A 14,886-nucleotide genomic window follows, 5' to 3' on the forward strand; every position below is an offset into this window, starting at 1 on the left:
AGGTTTCTTTCAAGAATTCACTGATTGTCTCATCCCTACATATATAGGTGCATGATGGAACCAAACACTAGCCACAATGTACGGTGTGATTTTTGAAATAAACTTGCCATATCAGTATCACCCCCCCCCCCCCCCCCCCCCCCCCACTGAACAAGTTGAACATATTCAACAAGGTCGGGCCTATCACACATTATTTTTACGACTTTCAAGTTTGGATAATGGACATACTTCCACCCATCAAATCTCCCTCTCTCTATCCATTTGTTTAACTTAAAATTCAAAAAGAAAGAAAAAAAATGTTTCATTTTAAAATTAGACACGTTAAGAGAATTAAACTTGATGTTATACTTTTGCACACTTCAATTCTAGCAACATCATGTTCATTTGTCAAAGTGTATTTTACTAATTAAGACAGGGCTACTTAGTACCATGTCGCCCTTCTATTCTCAGCTAAGCTCTAAACAAGTCAAAGTTGTGGTATCAAAACATCAAATTGAATGCAATAAATGAAGTTTCTGACTTGTGAAACCAATTTGTGCAGAAGAAAAAGTCGTAAAAAACTGTGTTGCACTTGCAGCCTCATTAACTTCACGTGTTCTTCTAACAAACATCTCAATGTTACCAATACGCGTTTCCTCTGCAGCCTACCTGTCTCCACTGCCAATGAATTAATACAGTATACTCTTGAACTTAAGTCATTTTAGTAATTACACACAAAATCAATTTTGATTGCAAATTTCTAAACAATAACTACAAACTTATATTTACTTACAAACAATTCTATAGAATCATGTTAATCAAAAATTAATTATACAAACACATATCCAAATAGACACTATAAAAATTGATAATTGATATCAAGCACCTCAATTCCCATTTAATGTGAAGTAGTACTAGACCGTGAACATGTGGAAAACAGAATGAAATTAAGAGTAATTTAATGATAAAAGTTATATAAATATAAATAATATGTATACGAATGCAGCTGAATGCGTTGTTCAATTAATTTAGCATTATCAATCGGTGAATTCCTTTGATATATTTGTCAAACTGGCAGTTCCAAGTATACGTATTCAAAATGAATTGAATCACCAAGTACGACCACTTTAATGTGTTCATGTGCACTTGCAGTATTGCACGTGACCAAATGATACACACCAGGAAAATACATCTCCTAAATTTATTTTCTTTCTGATTTGTATACATGTGAAATGTTTGGGACAAAATAAGAAAAAAAGAAAAGGAGTACGACAGGGTTAGCAGTTTGGCCAAAAGCTGGATGCTACACAGAAGGTGAACAATTCTATAGAGTTGCAACAGTATACAAGTCCATGAATCCCTCTAAAGAAGAATCATTTTCAGTACATGGCATTCAGTATGCTAAGAAATTATGACAATTAGGCGTTATTATAATGCCAAATAATACAATTGCAGACTAACAAACTCATATGTTGTTAGCAATACATCAAAAATAAACTGATGGTGAGGTAGGGGGATTTATAAGAAATTATGTAAAACAGAAAATAAAAGATGAATCATTATTGACATTATTTTGCCATGTATACATGTAAGTTAATAGAAGCAGACTCAAAGGCTAGAAGAGCCCCAGCTGGCATCAACAGCATCAATGATCTTTGCATGTAGTGTGGCTCCAGAACAAGCAACTATGCCACGATCAAGGCCTTCTAAATATAAGCCTTTTGAGAAGTCTAGGGGAAGTCCTCCAGCATCTGTTACCATCCCACCAGCTTCTTGTATGATGATAACGCCTGCAGCATGATCCCATATTTTCTCCTTGTAACCGGCCCTTGCAAACTTCATGAAAACCTCAGCATCCCCACGAGCTATTGCTGCGTATTTCACCATGCTGTACACCCTCAATGGCTGTTTCCTGCATACATGATGAAAAAGAGATATCTTATTAAGCTGAAACTAAGATAATAAATTATGTCGCGTTTGTGTCTTTTTCCTAAACTAAAGATATTTTTAATTTTTCATCATTTTCATATAGATAAATGGGAAAGTAACTAGTCATTTAAGTAAGGAATATGCAAACTACACATCACAAAAATTCTGCTTTCCATATCATATTTAATCAGCCTCTTTATCTCAGGTACTAAATTAATGATTGGACCTTACTCAAGAACTTTAAATTTTAATGTGCATCTAGTGCTGGTTTAACAAAGATACTTGAAAAATAACAAAAGATAGTATTAGTGCCATGCTAATATATGTCTATAGGTTGACAACCACACAGGTAAAAATCAAGAGAGTAAATAGGAGAGCAAGAGGGTAATTCATACTAAGATTGAATGAAAAAATAAATGCACCTGAGACCAACACTGTGAGCCAGTCCTGCTGTAAAAGAATGGCTTGAATTGGCCTTCTCAACTGGTTCACAAAAAGTGGCCAGTGCAGGATTGTCAATGGAAGAGACAGAAACTTGTTTTGCATGGTTTGGCCACACAAACATCTTATTGACATGGAGCAGTGGTTGCATCCAAGCCTTCTCACTACCCTTTTTAGCATATAGCACACAACCTTTGTTCCAAGTTTCAGAAGCTGGACGTGTCAACTTGGATATAATCCTATGATATCGGTGATGATAACTTAACCATTCCTTCCTCATTGGGTAGTTAGGACATCCAAGAACACCAAGTTTCACTTCTCCATCCTCTATGAGTGCTAGAGCTACAGCATATTGATCTCCACGTACAAATCCTAATGTGCCATCAACAGGATCCAGTACCCAAAATCTTCCAGTGGGACCCCCAGTTGAGTTGCAGCGACTAATGATTTCAAGAACATCTGAAGTTCCAAGAGGTGATTTTGGCTCCTGAACTCCAAATCGAGGTGCTTCGGCTAGACATTGATTCACAGTTTCAACCACAGCTTCTAACAGCTCAGATGCGTTAGCCTCGGAGAGAGTTTGAGCATCTTCTTCAGCAACAATTGAGACATTTTGACTCCCTAAACATTCTGACAACATCCAGCTGACAATTGCTTGAACACTCCAATCTGTTTTAATAGCAAAATGAAGGGTAAATGAAACATGTTGTGAGTATGAATGGATCAATCAAGCTTAGAAAGTTTTATTTACAAAACACCACCATAGCCAAATAAGCTTCAATCATCACATGACAAAAGTTACAAGGAAATATATTGACAATTGAGGGACGCAGCATAAATTTGATTATAGAATATAGATCTGTACTTAAGTCATTGTCACCCATGATTATACATACATTGGAAATTTACAAAGAGAATATGGTATGTGATCAACTTCACAATGAAAATCATGAATTTATGATTAATGAAATATATTTCCAATTTTGTTTACAACTAATTCAAATCAATGCTAATATCAGAATCTGAAGTTGAAAATGTAAAATGACACCGAGAAAGGTCTAATCTAACCATTCATATGAAAAATTACCTCATTTTTTTTTTCAATAGAGAACAATATCATCAGTCTTTTGGAAAACTTATATTTTTTTCTAAAGAAGAAAGCTGCTTCCTAAGTCCTAGATACAGTTACACTTGAAAAAGTAAGCAAGCAAGGTGTTTGTTAGAACAAGGACCTATAGCCTCTATTTGGTGGCTCAGTATATGGTCTTTCCAAGAATCTTCTTGATAGAGATCTAAAGGGATTATAGAGGTTTTTTCTGTGAAAAACTTTAAAACATTTTTTCCTCCGATGTTTTTTTCTTTGGACTATTTTAAATATGATACTTATCCTCTTCGTTTGTATTCATTCTTTTGTTCTAATAGAATTTCTTATTTTGTAAACAAAAGGAAAAGAGGTTTTAGATATCCTTGTCCTTTTCTTGGAGGACAAGAGAGCAGTGTGCAACATAAGAAAAATCATATATCCTTGAATCTGAATTGATTCAACCAAAACTGAGGAAAAATAATATATTTACGTGTATCAGGGTAAACAATTCAGTTAAGTCACAAGTGGTTTGCTTGTAGAACAAGATGAGCCATTGAAGTCAGCATTTAATACAGCAGAATATAAACCAAAAGTGAATCATATGCTATTCTACCTGGAAGCCACATCCAATATGGGGGAAATTGTGATTGTAAAAGGGAATTGAACAAGGTTTCTATGGCAGATCAACCAACTGGTAACGCCAATATATGGACTTTAGTTCTTGTTACACTGTTCCATTCCCCGTGTCTCCACTTTTATACCCCTTCTTTTAGCAGTAATTTATATTTTACAGTACTGTATAACAAAATAGTTTGATAGACACTTTGTTTCACCAACCATATTATTTCCCTATATTAGAAACGTGAACCTTTGAAAATCCATCAAACCTCCAAATTCAAATGTAACTTTTCATGCCAATGACTTTGTCTTGACTCAAAACCAGTTTAGAAAATAAGTATTAATTTTGTTATGTCCTCGTGTATCAGAACACAGAGACAAGGTTAGCACTCCTCCCTTTTTGGTCTTTAAGAACCAAAGAACAAGCCACTTGTCATAATTTGACTGGATATGAACCCAACTTAGGCAAAGCCGCAAAGGCCATAATGTGAAGTCTCCTCGCTAATTTAGTCATTCAACAGACCTCAACTATCTTTCAAACATATATTTTGACTGAAGTTCAGTATCCTTGACTCCTGCCAATGATCCCACTTTCTGTTTCAGCTTTTTTGTTTTTCAAAAGTATTGATGTTTATCAAATCTCAAATTTCATTAATTATTTTTATCAAGGTATACGACCATTACAAGGAATATTGCACATACAACTTATTCAAAACACATTTACATCTTACTGTATTAAATAAACATATTTTAGACTACATAAATTAATATTATTCTACACTTATTAAATGCCTCTTAATTTGTAAACTAACTTCAAATATCAATTGCTATAAAAACCATCATTGCCTCAAAGTTGGTGCAAGATAACATAGTATCCAATGCACAAATCCACGTGGCAAATTGGGTTAAACCCATTTGCTTGAAAAAAAAATCTCGATTTGGGAAAATCAAGCATACTTCATTAAAAGTTATAAAAAAAACTAGCCCCCACCAACAACGAATTCAGAGCAAAAACAGAGAATTATGAGAAGCAAAAGCTTTAGCAAACTAGCAAGTTGAGTAAACAACATTCACCTGCAACCGTAACCGGAGAATTGTCATCCTTGGACTGAACCTGACGATGATTGGTCCGAGCGTTGGAAATCAAAGTGTCCTGCACTCTCTGGCAGAGGGAACACGCCATCTGCACTGCTCTAACAGCCACCTCCAATTCCTTGGAATATTTCTCTGGCTCTGATAATCCAAATTCAGGCAAAGAATCCAACTTTTTATGCTCGTCCTCCATCATCACAGGAGAAGAACAAATTTGGTCGAATTTCGATACAAAGCTAATGTGTTGCTTTGAGAGGTTGCAGGGGACTTTATAGTTGGACCATGAACCTGGTTTAACTAATTGGTTGGTCACTGTGAACAACACATCATCGTACCCCTTCCCCATACGTGGGATTTTTGTACCAAAGCTTGGAAAATATGAAGACATGTTATGAAGTGTACAAAAAATCTCTCTCTCTTATCAATGTTGGATAGTGAATTTTCTTTTTATAATGTTGAAAGGGAGAGAAGCAAAAATCGAATGGGATATTAATTGGTAGTATTTGACAGCAATGATGGTAATGAATTACCAACCCTATTTGTAACGACCAGGGAGAGTTCAGATTTCACTGTATTATTATTAGGGCTGCTTTTTTAAAAAAATATTATAAAAATTAAAAAAAAAAGGGTATCAACTTAAAGTGGATTTGTTTGGATTGGACGATTGGCATCGAATTTAAATTTTAAAATGCTCTTTTTTAATATTCGATACTGACTCTTTTGTTGTTTATCAGATAAAAGGTAAAGATAGATTTGAGTTGAGGTCTTTATCGTCCTAAATTAATTAATTCCACCAAAGGGAACTCTCATGAAATAAATAATAAATAAAACAGAATTGCATCATGGCTATACGGAAAAAATATATTTTTAAGTTGTCTGCTGCATATTCTGCCAATTATGTAACCAAAAAAATATTGTGACAATTATACTTTATCATTCAACTAAGCGTTAATGGATTCCTCTAAAATCGCAAAACCTATTTGGTGATATCATGGTCCAATCCAATTATACAACTTTTTCAAAATGTTCAACTCTGTTTGACTAATACATTATACCTAGGCACTTCTGAAAATACATTATACCTAGTCATAATTAATGAGCTCATAAAGACATTATATATAACCATAATCATAATTGGATCTAATCGATCACTCTCTTGCCGCATTCGGAAATGTAACCAATGAATTTAGTCATTTGGGTCAATAATGGAGGCTAATTAGTGACAACAACAACCACCATTGAAGGAGAAGCAAAATATAAGTTAAGATGTAATGGTATCCAAGTTCAAGATTTTGGTCGGTGATATTGTAAGTGATATGGCCGAATCACCTTGTAATTGGTACTTTTTTCTTTTCAATGATTCATGATACCAAATTGGTACATTGTAATTGTGCGGTTGATGTTTGTGATTTGAAACTCCAAACTGTTTTGCTTGGACGATTCGCCAATCAACATAGTAACTTGATTTAGCACCTGTTTGGATTTCTCCTATTAAAACGTGACAAATTTTTCCTTACAAATCCAACGGTTGAGATCTATAAATACATTTTTTTTTTAATTTGGTTGGATGGAAGAAATATTATCAATGGTTGATCAGTAAACTTCCGTTTTGCAGCAAACACAAACGGACATTTAATACAGTTTCATGGGCCAGCGTGCGAGAGTGTGAAAGAAAGAAAACGCAAATCAGCCACAACCGAAAGATTAGAACACTGATTATGCTGCTAATGTTGACAAAATTTCAATAACTTGAAGACTATAGTCATAGTGTTGCCATTGTTAGGTTCTAATGATAATGATTTAAACTGGATAAACAATTCTTTTATGACGTGGAGCATATGGAAGTATGATCTCATTCATTCCTTTGCATGTAAATTGGATGTTACTGATGTGTATATATGGTAGTATATACCAGTTGATCTATTATACATGGTCGATGAAGACAAATAATTTAAAGGATGAGAGAATATGTCCCATGTTTTCTGAAACTAGTTTTGATGAGAGTGATATTTTTCTTGTTGTATAATTAATGGTTATTAATTTGCTTTGCTGTCAAAAACAAAAAATTGCTTTGTTAATCAAACAGACTTTACCTGCTGTATAAAAAGAAAATGGAAGTGGATATAGCATTTGTCACAGATTTTGGTACTTGTTGGTTTTGGTCCAAACCATCCTCCAATTGCTTTGTGCACCAGGTAAATTGTTGGTACACCCAACACAAGAAAGGCAATTCCAATATTGCACTTCCGTAAAGTTAATACGAATTATGAATCTGTAAGTCTATTACAGATTCGTAACCAATAAGTGTAAGCTTACGGATTCGTCATCCGTAAGAGAGATACAAATTTGTAATTCAATTACGGATTAGTAATCTATAAGAGAATTTTCTTTTTCAAAAATGTTTTACAAATTAATGACTAATGCAAGATTTGAACATGTGACTTTCAGGTTATTAGCATAATGCTCTAATCAACTGAATTAATAGATTAATTATGTTATAAAATAATTAATGTCGTTATATATAACACTAAATTTTTTAATGTGACAATTAATTTTGATCTAATAATTAAATTATTTACATATATAAATTTTTATGAAACCTATGAAAATTTATATATGTAAAAAAATACATAATTAGACCAAAATTTATATATGTAAAATTTATGAATTATGAAACTTATGGATTACGAATCCATAAACAGATTACGAATCCGTATATCTCTTATGGATTACGAATCCGTAAGCTTAGACTTACGGATTATGAATCCTTAATGGGCTTATGAATTTACAATTCGTATCAGCTTTACGAAAGGGCAATATTAAAATTTTTCATCTTGTACTAGGAGTATCAACAATTTGCCTAGTGCGCAAAGCAATTACTAAACCATCCATGTTCCTCTAAGCCGAGGAATGGTTGGGCTTATTTTTTGGGCCTTGACCCACACAACTAGACGAGAAGAAGCCAGTTTTTGTTTCGAAGATTTCTCACCTCCTTGTTTTTTTTACTACACCTCCACTATGTTATGTGACAAATATTTTTGTTTTAGAAATATCTTTGTGTGTGTGGTTGAATTTAATGTTTTAGAAATTAAATTTATATGTTTTCAAAAACTAGTATATTTATTAGAAATATGCAAAAATTTAACACTTTTAGAAATTTTAGAAACGTTATGCAATAGAGGTACATACAGAAGAGAAAAAGAAAGAGATGGACATGTGCAACTGCCCTGAAAATTGACACATGCCCTCCTTGTTTGTTGTTCACAGAGACAAGCAAAAATGATGGGAATTTATCGGTGCAAATGGGGGAGACTAGAGAGTGATGAAGTTATCACTTTTGAAAGATAAAACCTTAACATTTGGGCTCCGTTAGGGGTGATCGGGAGTTTTTTTATTTGAGTTTCAAACATAATTTTTAAAATATTTTTATACTCATTTTTAATGTCATGACTAATATTACATTCGTCACCACTACCACCACCAACATTGGTTGTCACTACAACCACCGCCAACATAATCACTATTGATATACTATCATCGTCATTGTTGCTGACATAATTACCATCACACAAAAATCCTCTTAAATTAATTTTAATATAATATGAAACTTTTAAAATAAATTTATTTGAAACTAATCATATTTTTAAAATTGATTTAAAAAATTTTGAAATTAAAACTAAAAAAACTAATTGTTATTTTAAAAAAAATGAAACTCAACTAAAAACTACCTGATAGGAAGCAACATGAAGGCTCAACAGGGAGACCAAAGAGGAAAATTAATCCTACAAAGCACCTCAGTGATTTCATATAACAAAATCAATTACAAGGATGATGAGTCGACGTTCTGTTATTGGCTTAGTTAGGATATGTTGTCTGCCATTTCCTGCCTCATTCCTTTTTTGTTATTTGCATAATTCCTTTTGTGTAATTGTTTTGCTATATATAGGACTAATATGTAAGAAGGCAACAACAAGTAATAAACACAAAATTTTCATTTTGCTTTGTTAAGGAGGCCCCTAGTCCTCGAATTCTAAGCTTACCTTTCTTCTGGTTCTTCAATACATATCAATTGGTGCTTTCATTGAGCTTTTCCATGGCTGACTCAACTTGCTCCAAGTCCACTATGGACCGTATTGAGGATGTCATACCCAAGCTTACTTCCAACCAGTTCTCTTTAACCAATGAACTTACTTCTCAACGAAAGCATCGAAATTCCATGTCCCTGAAACTCGATGAACTCTTTTAGAAATTTGTCAATCTCAAATCTCACCTATAGACCCTTTTTTCTTCTTCAGCCTTACCTCACACGAGTTCTCTTTCTACCAACTTTATCGCACGAAGCTTAAGGCACCTCCTTTTGATGACTCATATTCATTGGGATGGATCTTCAAGATCACCCAATTTTTCAAATACCACTTAACACTAGACCAGGATCGTTTGACCATTTCCTCCTTTTACATGGATGGTCCAACATTAGCGTGGTTTCAGTGGTTGACTCACAATGGACAATTGGCTTCTTGGCCTGGGTTTTTGCAAGCTTTGGAGACTCGATTTGCATCTTCATAGTATGACGACCCCACGGGTGCCTTGTACAAGCTAACCCAACATGGTTCTGTCGATGACTACCTTTCCGAGTTTGAATCGCTCGCGAATCATATCATTGGACTTCCACCCCCTTTTCTCTTGAGTTGCTTTATCTCTAGCCCGACCCTTCAAATTCGTCAAGAGGTTCAAGTGCTCCAGCCTCTGACATTGGTTCAGGTCGTAGGCTTGGCTCGATTGCCCGAGGAGAAGTTTCAAGACCTTTCACATTTGTCTTGTGGAAAGCCTCTTCCTCCCACTCTTACATTACCACCATACCATGTTCAAGTCTGTCATCTCCCTTCGTATCACCACAGGCCAAATCGTCGTTTGTCCCTTTCAAACAGTTGTCCCCTGACGAGTTGGCGACATGTTGTGATAAGGGTATTTGTTTCAACTGCGACGAGGAATATCATTGTGGTCATAAGTGCACCTCCAAGGTGTTTCTCCTCATCATAGAGGAAGATGATGATCCAACACAGGACCCCCCCTTCCTAGATCCTTTACCCGAACCGCCAAAAGCCATAGGCTCTCCTTAGGCCCAGATTAGCCTTCACGCATTATCAGGTCATTTAGCGCTAGAAAATCTGCGCTTAGTGGGTTGCGTTTCGGGCTAGGAAGTGGTTATACTAATTGATGGGAGTAACACCCACAATTTTGTTCAAAAGCACCTGATCTATGTTTTGGGCCTTCAAGCCAAACCTACGAACCCGCTCTAGGTCTTGGTCGGAAATGGCCGAGATTGAGTGCCTCCAGCTTTGTGCAGGTGTTCAAGTACATGTTCAAGAGCGTCTCTTCTTTGTTGACCTCCACATTTTGTCCTTATGTGGTGCTGACTTAGTTCTTGGGGTCCAATGGTTGAAATCATTGGGGCTAGTTCCCATGGACTACAATAATCTCACGATGAAGTTTCTTTGTGTTGGTTGAGTGGTTGAATTGAAGGAGGACACTCACTCAGAGCTACGTTCCATTACTCCGCCACAACTACGTTACCTAGTCCGCAAAGATGGAGCCAATGGTTTCTTCTGTATTCGTATAGTATCCCAGGAGCCCCCTTCGACCCAAACCATTACTTCACCATTCGATATTCCAGTAATAGCATCCCTCATCCACAAATTCAAGGACTTCTTCCAAATTTCGTCATCCCTACCACCCTCCCGAACTACCAATCATAGCATCTTAGGTACTTTTGGACAACAGTTTCTTTTTGAAGTTATCCAAATGTTCCTTTGCTCAAAGACAGGTCGAGTACCTGGATCATCTTGTTTCAGCTCAAGATGTGAAACTAGTTCATGCCAAGGTTCAGGTCATTCAACAATGACCAATTCCCCGATCCTTTAAGGCTCTATGGAGTTTTTTAGGGTTGTCCAGGTTCTATCGTCATTTTATTTGTAACTACACTTCTATGGCAGCACCTCTGACCTCCTTACTGACTAGAGGCCACTTCAAGTGGAGCTCCGTAGCTCAACTTGCGTTCGAGAAGTTGAAGACTGCCATCTCTACAACCCCAGTATTGTCTCTGTCGAATTTCTCTCTACCGTTTGTTTTGGAAATAGACGCATCAGGCACCGGCATGGGTGTCATTACCTTACTTTTGGTTCTTCAATACATATCAATACCCCAAAACAGAACTTTAATTTTTTAAAATGTTAAAATTTTATGGCTTGGGATTTAAATTTTGAGACTCTGTAATAATTTACTTTTCGAAAAAAAAAGAACCATAACATTATTGAAATTAAAAAGAAACAAAGAAGCGTTTGGTTAGAAAAAGGAAATGAAAAAAGAAGGCGATTCTATTTTTTGTTACCAATAATTTCATTTTTTATTTGGATCTTTTCCATGAAAGTAAAACAAAACCAAATTTTCAGCAAAACAATAAATCAACAAGTTGGAAATTATATATATATATATGATTGGAAATTATATACAATAAATCAAGAGAACCAATTTTTTGTATGGAGAGATCCACTTATTTTAAGAGTAATTCTTTTAGAGTTACTCTTCATCCTTATCATTTGTTTTTTTTTATATATATCTAATAGTTGTAATAAGTAATCTTAACCATTAGATCTAAAAAAAATGAACGATGAGGATGAAGAATAACTTTAAAAGAGTTACTCTTAAAGTAAGTGAATATATATATATATATATATATATGATTGGAAATTATATACAATAAATCAAGAGAACCAATTTTTTGTATGGAGAGATCCACTTATTTTAAGAGTAATTCTTTTAGAGTTACTCTTCATCCTTATCATTTGTTTTTTTTATATATATATCTAATAGTTGTCATAAGTAATCTTAACCATTAGATCTAAAAAAAATGAACGATGAGGATGAAGAATAACTTTAAAAGAGTTACTCTTAAAGTAAGTGAATATATATATATATATATATATATATATATATATATATATATATATATATATATATATATATATATATATATATATATATATATATATATATATATATAAAAGATATATCTTTTGAGAGAAAACATCTCATATGAGTGTGAGAAAATTAAATATGGATTGTATAACTATACATGGACAATTAATATTTAATATTAAAAAATCATATGACTTTTTAAATGGCTACATAACATTAAATCTTGATCATACATGTTAGGTTATATAGTTTAGATCTAATCTTCTTACTCTAATAAGATATCCTTGTCTCATATGATATATCCTCATATATAATTACAACAACAAAGTTTGAATTTAGGAATTCAAGGGTTGACATAGCGGCGTAAGATTCCATATCTGATTGCATTCACATGAGTGAGATTAGTTTTTGATTTAGTAGATTGGGGGGAGACACCCATGATCTCTAATCAAGGACAAAAAAAAAAAGGTTTGAATTTAGGATCTTACATAGACTAATTAAATCCTCCCCTCAGGCCCTCACCTTAAACTTAGATTTTTTTTGTCTCGACCTCATGTATTTTTTGGTGGAAGCAATATTGTTTGAGCCAAATAGAATTATTGTGAATAACAAAATTATCTCTCCAAATATTTAAAACAATCGCATATCCAAGACTTAAACCTCAGGACACTGAAACAACCTTAATGCTAACAAATTGCAAATACCATGATATATTTTTCAACCCAAAGTTTTAGATACTCTACATCACAAAACACAAAATTGGTATTTTATTTTATATTTTTTTAAAAATAATATTGTGTTAAGAAGTTATGAATATAAGATTGACTTAATAATTGCAGAAGAAGGAAAGAGATGGTGAATTCAAATTCTCAAATAAAATTTTTTAACTAACATTTATCTTGCTGATAAAAAAAAATAAATTAAAGTTGTCTATCTACCACAACCAGCTTACAGCTTAATTAATATAAGAATCTTATCGGCCTAAGATCAATTGCATATCTAGAAATACAAGCTGTGATCGATACTCTCCACTACATGGTAACTAATAGAAGCAAATTCAGTTAGCTTCATTAATTCGATATTGATAACTTTAACAGTACGTAAGGATGATTTCTACAATTGATCCTCCCAAGATATGCGCAACTTGTCTAAATGCAATGTGACATCTTTGAGAATGTATTGTTAAGTGCAACTTCTCCACTTTTTTGGGTTGCTTGCTGCTTAGAGAAATAAATTTGGTAGATTGTTATGGATCAGGAAGTGTGAATGTACACACTTTGTGTGCCTTGTTGGCGCCGTCTGATCAAAGACTTTAAAAAAGAAGATGAAAGCATATTTAACCATTAACTCGGGTGAGATTTAAAGATAGTGGGGAGTGGGATCAGCCTGGCTTTAACTTGCAAGGTTTGTGGACATTAATTACTTTAACCCTTAACAATGATATTCTCCACGTGAATAATATGCATATTATCACAATATAAAAAAACCGTTGGATGCGTTGTTAAAATTAGATTGGATTTTTTTTCTTTCAAGGAGCCCAAATGTAAGATGACATCTCTAAAGTATTTGGATATACTTTAAACCCCACGACGCTTTGCCACCATCATTAACATTACATCACCTTATCTACGTAATCAATATCAGTAAAATTACTCCTTAGATAGTTCCTGTATTAATTGAGTAGTATGGTTTAATTGGTTAATAATATAAAATCAACTATACATTAAGAACGCATAGTGATTGCTAAAAGGTTTTTTTTAAAAAAGCTATACATACTTCTTACATAATCACAATACAATTATTCTTTAAAAAAAATACAAATTTTGATTCTTATTGTGTTAATAACATAGTTGTGAAATTCGATCCAATCATTGATCTGATCGAGATAATGGGTTAGTAGATCAATAGTTCAATCGATGAGTCAATAATTAGTTTGGGTTGATTTGATCTATATTAAAAAAAATTAAATTATGTATATATTATATATAAGTATATAACTAATATTATTTAATTAAAAAAAATTCATCTATAATTTCATACTCTAAAATCCAAAATAATAATTGAAGTATTAAAGTCGATAACACAAGTGAAGTGTATTAATAATAAATAGAGGATAAATAACAACTATTTAAAATAAAACATAAGTCCAATTTTTAATAAACAAAATGAGTCAGAAGTCCAGTTTTTCAATAAACAAAAAGAGTGCGGATAAGTTTTTTACACTTTCACTATTTTTTTTAATGTGCATAACTCAATCTAAGTTTTTAAATCGGTTAGGTTACCGAGTTTCCACAAAATTGGTCGGGTTTGGTCAAGCCATCCCGAGTCACATGCAGGAGCGGTTCAATAGCAAAATCGACCCGGATATGTCACTGGATCCCGATTAGACCGGTCCAAATTTTTTTTTTAACCTTTTTATTATTATTGAAAAGTAACCTTTTTTTTTTGTTATGCTAAAGGAAGATATCAGCATTGAGTCATTTACCATTGCCTATTTGCACGCGTTAGCTACTTTACATGGAATAGTGCTTGTCATATCGATCTCATAATCACTTTATATATGTTTGTGGGCTAAGGTCAAAAGAGTCAAATGGCAAGTCCGCGCTCTCTGATATCCAAAAGGAGTGTAACAGAACAGTGGAACTTTCTCAATCAGAGAAATTTGGCACAAAAGTTTTGCATAAAAATTTATAGTATAATAACAAATAAAAGAGAAAGAAAGATAATCTCTTTCAATTATTATAGCTAAGAATTTAAATTTGAGAAGA

General features: G+C 33.6%; 1 protein-coding gene across 1 annotated transcript; it reads right to left on the minus strand.

Moving 5' to 3' along the window:
* Window positions 1–1,280: 1,280 nt before the first annotated feature.
* On the minus strand, window positions 1,281–5,695 carry LOC114377217 (PAP-specific phosphatase HAL2-like). The gene is made up of 3 exons (XM_028335642.1): window positions 5,126–5,695; window positions 2,331–3,018; window positions 1,281–1,891 (listed from the first exon to the last, which is right to left on the minus strand). The coding sequence occupies exons 1-3, from the start codon at window positions 5,529–5,531 to the stop codon at window positions 1,588–1,590; spliced, it is 1,398 nt and encodes a 465-aa protein (XP_028191443.1). The 5' UTR covers window positions 5,532–5,695; the 3' UTR covers window positions 1,281–1,587.
* Window positions 5,696–14,886: the final 9,191 nt, after the last annotated feature.

This window comes from Glycine soja, chromosome 11 (genome assembly GCF_004193775.1).
Source record: "Glycine soja cultivar W05 chromosome 11, ASM419377v2, whole genome shotgun sequence".
Taxonomy (NCBI): Eukaryota; Viridiplantae; Streptophyta; class Magnoliopsida; order Fabales; family Fabaceae; genus Glycine; species Glycine soja.